Source organism: Cetorhinus maximus, chromosome 33 (genome assembly GCF_964194155.1).
Source record: "Cetorhinus maximus chromosome 33, sCetMax3.hap1.1, whole genome shotgun sequence".
NCBI classification, from domain to species: Eukaryota; Metazoa; Chordata; class Chondrichthyes; order Lamniformes; family Cetorhinidae; genus Cetorhinus; species Cetorhinus maximus.
Genome location: NC_135911.1, coordinates 11407007 through 11414769, shown reverse-complemented (window position 1 = coordinate 11414769; position 7763 = coordinate 11407007). Strand labels below are relative to the sequence as shown.

The following is a 7763-nucleotide window of genomic DNA, read 5'->3' as shown; positions in this document are numbered from 1 at the left end:
CCCCACCACCGAGGTGCTTGGCGGGGATGTGATGAGGCAAAAAGGTGCAGCCCACAAGGGATGGAGGGTCCCTGTGTGACACATCTACCGTGAGTGTCCGCAGCTCGAGGAACTCCAGCTCAGAGACTAATGAGCTGGAGTCCGGGCTTTGGACTCTGCGATGCATCTAGGGTGCAGGAGGTGGAGAGGTGTGGTCACCTGGATTGTGTTGTCCCCAGAGGCGGTCACAGCCCTTAGGCTGGAGTCCTCTGATTGTACTTATGTCAGTATGTTTGTATGACTGTGTGGCTGTAAGATTTGTGTTGGGAGAATTGGGTTTCTATTCATGGGGTCTGGCACCAGTACTGGGGAATTGGGGAGTATTGTAGGGGCTGGAGGAGATTACAGAGATAGGGAGGGTTGTAGGGGCTGGAGGAGGTTACACGGCTAGGGGGGGTTGTAGGGGCTGGAGTAGGTTACAGAGACAGGGAGTGTGGTAGGGGCGGGAGGAGGTCACAGAGATGAGGATGGTTGGAGGTGCTGGAGGTGGTTACAGACATAGTGAGGGTTGTGTTGGCTGGAGGAGGTTACAGAGATAGGGAGGGTTTTTGGAGTCTGGGGGAGGTTATATAAATAGGGTTGATTGTAGGGGTCTGTAAGAATGTTACAGAGATTGGGAGGATTGTAGTGGCTGGAGGAGGTTAATGAGATAAGGAGTTTTGTAGGGGCTAGAGGAGGTTACAGATATCACGAGGGTTGTATGGGTTGGCGGTTATTACCGAGTTAGGGAGGGCTGTAGGGGCTGGAGAACGTTTCAGAGATAGGGAGTGTTGTTGGGGCTGGAGGAGGTTACAGAGATAGGGAGGAGGTGAGGAGGCCATGGAAGGATTTGAAAAGCAGGATGGGGATTATAAAATCGATGTGTTGCCTGACCAGGAGCCAATGTAGATCATCGAGCAACAGGGGCTGCTGGGTACACGAGACTGTGTGTGAGTTAAGACATGGGGACAGCAGATTTTTGGATGTGTTTAAGTTTACGGAAGGAGAAATCTTTGGAATTCTCTCCCCCAGAGAGCTGTGGATGCTCCATCGCTGAATCCATTCAAGACGGAGATGGATAGATTTTTGGGCGCTAAGCGATAAGGAGGGAAAGCGGAGTCGAGGTAGAGTATCAGCCATGATCGTATAGAATGGGGGAAGGAGGCTCGAGGGGCTGAATGGCCTCCTCCTGCTCCTATTTCTGACATCCCTGTGAGGAAAGCAGATTGCCGAGAGGAATGTTGGAATAGTTACAGTCTGGAGGCAGCGAGGGGATGGATGTGGGATTCTGCACGTTCCAAAAGAGATGTAGCAAAAAAAGAATCCAAATGCAACACAACTTGACAATCAATCTTTATTGGGAACTTGCAACATTTTCCTTTCCCTCATTGCAGGTAGTTTCAGGGTTAGGATTCTCCGCTCAGTTTTCAGCCATGACCCTTTGGATCCAGTTGTTGTAGTTACAAACTTTCACAAAGACGCTGGGATGATCCTCCATAGCACAGTCGTATCCCCAGGAAGTAATGCCTTGTAGCTCCCCATTACAGACCACAGGTCCCCCTGAGTCTCCCTGCAGCAAAAAAGACATGGAGTGTAATTCGGAGTGAGATAGACAAAGTGATAATCGGATGGTCATCCGTAGCTCCCCCGGGATCCCGGTGTGGGACCCGAGCTCGCTGGGTGGTACTCTGTCCGCACAATCAGGAGGTTACGGGTCTGAGTCCCAGTCCAGAGACCCAAAGGACAAGGCTCAGTACTGAGGGAGTGCTGCACTGTCGGAGGGTCAGTGCTGAGGGAGCGCTACACTGTCGGAGATTCAGTGCTGAGGGAGTGCTGCACTGTCAGAGGGTCAGTGCTGTGGGAGCGCTGCACTGTCGGAGGGTCAGTACTGAGGGAGTGCTGCACTGTCGGAAGGTCAGTACTGAGGGAGCGCAGCACTGTCGAAGGATCAGTACTGAGGGAGCTGTACACTATCGGTGGGTCAGTACTGAGGGAGCTGTACACTGTCAGTGGATCAGTACTGAGGGATCACTGCACTGTCGGAGGGTCAGTACTGAGGGATTCCTGCACTGTCGGAGGGTCAGTACTGAGGGAGCGCTGCACTGTCAGAGGGATAAAGGGGCCAAATAGCCTCCTCCTGCTCCTACTCTCCCTCAAATTCAGACACTCCCCATCCCTCAGGTAGAGGTAACCTCTGTCTCTCAGCTTGAGACACTTCCTATCGCTCATGGTTTGATGCATTCGGTCTGAACCTGTCGGGCCACTCTTACCTGGCATGTGCTCTGTCCTCCCTCCAGGTATCCTGAGCAGAACATGTTGTCGGTGAAGTAGGGTGGATAAGCTTTGCGGCAATCAGCATCAGGCAGGATGGGCTGATTCAGGCACTGTAGGACTTCGGGATATTGTACTGAAAGGGAAAGAAATGAGTCAGCACAGTCCGATCCAAACGTGACTCTCCTCCTCCCACGTGCAAGCGACTTAATCAATAGTCTTGCTTACTGAGTGTTGTGTACAGAGCTCTGGTTAAAGCATACACTGGGCATTGAATCCAGGTCTGCTCGCCAAGACACAAAGAGATGTTGGGTTACAGTAGTCAGGGTGGTGAAGAACCTCGTGGCCAGGAGAAGGAGAGCTCAATATGAAACACTGGTGGCCGTCTAGAGAACTGACAATGTGCAATTGGCAGTGGAACATCCCTTGAGGTAGAAGGGATTAAATTGACAGGCATTTGCCAATCGGCAATTGAACTCTGAATGAACTCAGCATTTAGGTCAATGAGAGGTTGCCCTGTTAAAGGGACAGGCCAACTTAATCAGCATCAGAATAACTCATTGTGCCCATGCGTAGACGGCTATTAACACCACCTTAATAACAACAGCATACTTGAATTTATATAGAACTGTTAACTTTATAAAACATCCCAAGCTGCTTCATAAGAGCATGAACAAGCTAAATTTGGCATCGGGCTACATAAGGAGATATTAGGGACAGATGATCCAAAGCTCAGTTAAAGGGGTCCGTTTTAAGGAGTAATTAAAAGGAGGAGAAAGAGAGAAAGTCAGAGAGGTTTAGGGAGGGAATTCCAGAGTTTACGGCCCCAGGCAGCTGAAGGCACGGCCGCCAATGGTGGAGCGATGGGAATCGGGGGATGCTCAAGAGGCCGGAATTGGAGGAGCGCAGTGATCTCGGAGGAATGTAGGGGTTGGAGGAGGTTATAGAGATGGGGTTGTAGGGGCTGGAGGAGGTTACAGAGATAGGGTTGTAGGGCTCGAGGAGGTTACAGAGATGACGATGTTTGTAGGGGCTTGAGGAGGTTACAGAGATGTGGTTGTAGGGGCTGGAGGAGGTTACAGAGATAGGGAGGGTGGTAAGGGCTGGAGGAGGTTACAGAGATAGCAACGGTTGTACGGGCTAGAGGAGTTTACAGAGATAGCAACGGTTGTAGGGGCTGGAGGAGGTTACAGAGATAGGGAGGGTTGTAGGGGCTGGAGGAGGTTACAGAGATAGGTAGGGTTGTAGGGGCTGGAGGATGTTACAGAGAAAGAGAAAGTGGTAGGGCCTGGAGGAGTTTACAGAGATAGGGAGGGTTGTAGGGGCTGGAGGAGGTTACAGAGATAGGTAGGGTTCTAGGGGCTGGAGGAGGTTACAGAGATAGGGTGGGTTGTAGGGGCTGGAGGAAGCTACGAAGATATTGAGTGTGATAGGGGCTAGAGGAGGTTACAGAAATGGGGATGTAGTGGCTGGTGGAGGTTACAGAGATAGGGAGGATTGTTGGGGCTGGAGGAGGTTACAGAGATAGGGAGGGAGGTAGGGGCTGGAGGAGCTCACAGAGATAGGGAGGGTTGTTGGGGCTGGAGGAGGTTACGGAGATAGGGAGTATGGTAGGTGCTGGAGGAGGTTACAGAGATCAGGATGGTTGTAGGGGCTTGAGGAGTTTACAGAGATGGGGTTGTAGGGGCTGGAGGAGGTTACAGAGATAGGGTTGTTGGGCAGGATGAGGTTACAGAGATCAGGATGGTTGTAGGGCCTGGAGGAGGTTACAGATATAGGGAGGGAAAAGCCATGGAGGGTTTCAAAAACAAAGGTGTTGTTGCTAAAATCAAGCTTAATTGGTTCTGGGTGTGGGACTGCGAGCACAGGTGGATGGGACTAATGTGGAGAGACTGGAGAAGCTGGGATTGTTCTCCTTAGAGCAGAGAAGGTTAAGGGGGAGATTGAATCGAGATGTTCAAAATCATGAGGGGTTTGGATAGAGTCAATAAGGAGAAACTGTTTCCAGCGGGAGGAGGGTCGGTAACCAGAGGGACCCAGATTGAAGAGAATCGGGAAAAGAACCAGAGGGGGAGATGAGGAGAATTATTTTTTTTGACACAGCGAGTTGTTGTGATCTGGAAGGCGCTGCCTGAAAGGGCGGTGGAAGCAGATTCAATAGGAACTTTCCAAAGGGGGAATTGGAGAAATACTTGAAGGGAGGGAAATTATAGGGCTATGTGGGAAAGAGCAGGGGGAGAGTGGGGACTCATTAGATAGATCCTTCAAAGAGCCGGCGCATTTCTAGTAAATCTCTGCAATTGTCTCCAAAGCTGGGACAGGTCTCCAGGGAGCAGTGATGTCTACATTTCAGTTATGCCTGGAAAGTGAAGTATTATTGCTTGATCGCACATTCCAACACCCCCCACTGCCCTCCCACCCACCATCCCCTCAAACCAGCGCAGTATTCATTCAGGTTCTAACCAACAGCCCCCAACCCCAACTCGCCTTCCTGCTCCCCCCTCCACCAACCCCTCACCACCCCGGCCCTCCTTACCTCCGTTAATCACGAGATTCCCCCAGCCAGAGGTGATGCATCCAGTCCCGGCTGTTGCACACTGGCTGGGCAGAGGGATGGGCCTGACGTACCGGTCGAATTTGGCGGGCCAGGCGAGTTTGAGCAGCATGATGTCGTTGTTGAAGTTCATGTGGTCGAACCTGGGGTGCACGATGGCCGAGGCCACTTGGATTCGCTGCTCCGTCCCCTCGGGGTGAGAGAGGTTGTGTTCGCCCAGATGCGCCACGAGGATGCTGGCCCTGGGCAATCAGAGGAGAAGTGCTCAACACTGTCATTTCCCCACTTCCTGTTTCCCGGAAGCCGCCGAATGGTTATCGCGCAGCTGGAGGCCATTCAGCCTGTCGTGTCCCTGTCTGCTCTCTGAAAGAGCAACTCACCTAAACCCATTCCCCCTGTCCTTTCCCCGTAACCCTGCAAATGTTTCCCCTTCGGATAACAACCTGATTCCCTTTCGAAAGCCTCGATTGAACCTGCCTCCCTCAAACTCTCGGGCAGTGCATTCCAGATCCTAGCCACTCGCAGGGTGAAATAGTTTCTCCTCATGTCTCCGTTGCTTCTTTTACTAATCCCCTTAAATCTGTGTCCCTCTGGTTCTCGATCCTTCCCCCCAATGGGAACGGTTCCTCCCTCTCTACCCAGTCCAGAACCCTCGTGATTTTGAACCCCTCTATCAAACCTCCTCTCGACCTTCTCTTCTCCAAGGAGAGACATACATACAAACATACACAAACATACAAACATACACAAACATACAAACATACACAAACATACATACAAACATACACAAACATACATACAAGCATACATATCCCCCAAGGAGAACAGTCCCAGCTCCTCCACTCTCTCCACATTAACTGATGTTCCTCATCCCTGGATCCATTCTCATGAATCCTTACTGCTCTCTCTCTAATGCCTTCACATCCTTCCTAAAGTGTGGTGCCCAGAGCTGGACACAATCCTCCAGCTGAGGCTGAAGCCCGTGTTTTGTATCTGCTGCTCCTCTTTGGCTTGCTCCTTCCTTTCACTTTGACCCCTGTTTTAATCATTAATTTTGGGTCCTTCTTGCCAACAAGAATAAGAAAAGAATGTAGAGGAGGCCAGTGTCAAACTGCCCCCTCACTACCCGGGCATTAGTCATCTGGAGTTTTGACTTTTTCTGGAGGTTTTTGGGGGATGATGAAGTTTCTATATAGCGTTTTTGGAGGGTGAGTGCACATATTGTGATACAGAAAGTATGAGAAATGTCTGCAAGAGAACCCTTATCACTCCATCATTGTTTATATGTGTGCGCTGTAAGATTGTATGCTTGGACATCTGTATGTTCATGTTTTTGTCTCTGTATCATTCAGTGTTGATCTGTGTATGATTGTATATGTTTGTATGTATGTTTGTCTATGTTTGTATGTTTGTGTGTGTTTGTGTGTGTTTGTGAGTGTTCGTATGTTTGTGTATGCTTGTATGTATGTTTGTCTATATTCGTGTGTGTTTGTATGTTTGTGTACATTTGTGTATGTTTGTATGTATGTTTGTCTATGTTTCTATATTTGTGCATGTTTGTGAGTGTTCGTACGTTTGTGCATGTTTGCATGTTTGTGCATGCTTGTATGTATGTTTGTATGTTTGTGTACGCTTGTATGTATGTTTGAGTATGTTTGTATGTTTGTCTATGCATGTATGCATGCTTGTGTATGTTTGTGGGTGTATGTCTGTGTATGTATGTAAGTTTGTGAGTGTTTGTATGTTTATGTATGTTTGTATGTATGTTTGTGATTGTCTGTGTGTTTATGTATGTATGTTTGTATGTTTGTCTTTGTTTGCATGTATGGATGCTTGTGTATGTTTGTGATTGTATGTCTGTGTATGTATGTATGTATGTTTGTGAGTGTTTGTATGTTTATGTATGTTTGTATGTATGTTTGTGAGTGTCTGTATGTTTATGTATGTTTGTTTGTGTATGTTTGTATTTATGTTTGTGGACATTTGCATGTTTGTGTATGTTTGTATGTTTGTGTATGTTTTTATGTTTGCTTGTTGCTGTGATCATCTCTGGACTTACGGTTGGTAACAATGAGCAGCTGACACTATCCACCGGTCGTTTATCAGGGAGCCCCCACACCAGCGATTCCCATTATAGGTCAGAAAAACCTGCCAGGGCATAGAGTGAGGATAACAATTCTGGCCGTTAATGATCTTCACATTCGCAGGAGCAGCAGCTGAGTAAAGAAAAATACAGAGAGTGAGGGTCATCATCTGATTGCACACACGCACCCACAGTCACACACACACACTTACACACAATCACACACAAACACACACACACTTACGCAGTCACACACACATACACGCTTACACACAATCACACAAACACAAATACACACACTTACAAAATCACACACATACTTACACACACACACATACACACAGTCACACACATGCACGCAGTCACACAAATACACACACTCACACAAATACGCACAGTCACACAAATACGCACAGACACACAAATACGCACAGACACACAAATACGCACACACCCACAGTCACACACACACACAGTCACACACACACACAGTCACACAGACAGTCACACACATACACACAGTCACACACATACACACAGTCACACACACACGCACAGGCACGCAATCACGTACACACAAATACTCACACTCACACACAGTCGCACACACACAGTCACACAGACACATTCACACAAAGACACAAACACACACAACTACATACACACATGCACGCAGTCACACACACGTGCAAATACACACACTTACACACAGACAAACACACACAGTCACACTCACACATAAGTTAACACACACACACGCACACACACAGTCACACTCACATACACATTCTGAGACACACCCACTCACAATACATACACTTACACACTGTCACACAC

General features: G+C 48.6%; 1 protein-coding gene across 1 annotated transcript; it reads right to left on the bottom strand.

Moving 5' to 3' along the window:
• Positions 1-1373: 1373 nt before the first annotated feature.
• Positions 1374-7096, bottom strand: LOC144671590 (trypsin-like). Its single transcript, XM_078533548.1, has 4 exons — positions 6903-7096; positions 4826-5085; positions 2289-2425; positions 1374-1588 (listed from the first exon to the last, which is right to left on the bottom strand). The coding sequence occupies exons 1-4, from the start codon at positions 7094-7096 to the stop codon at positions 1439-1441; spliced, it is 741 nt and encodes a 246-aa protein (XP_078389674.1). The 3' UTR covers positions 1374-1438.
• Positions 7097-7763: the final 667 nt, after the last annotated feature.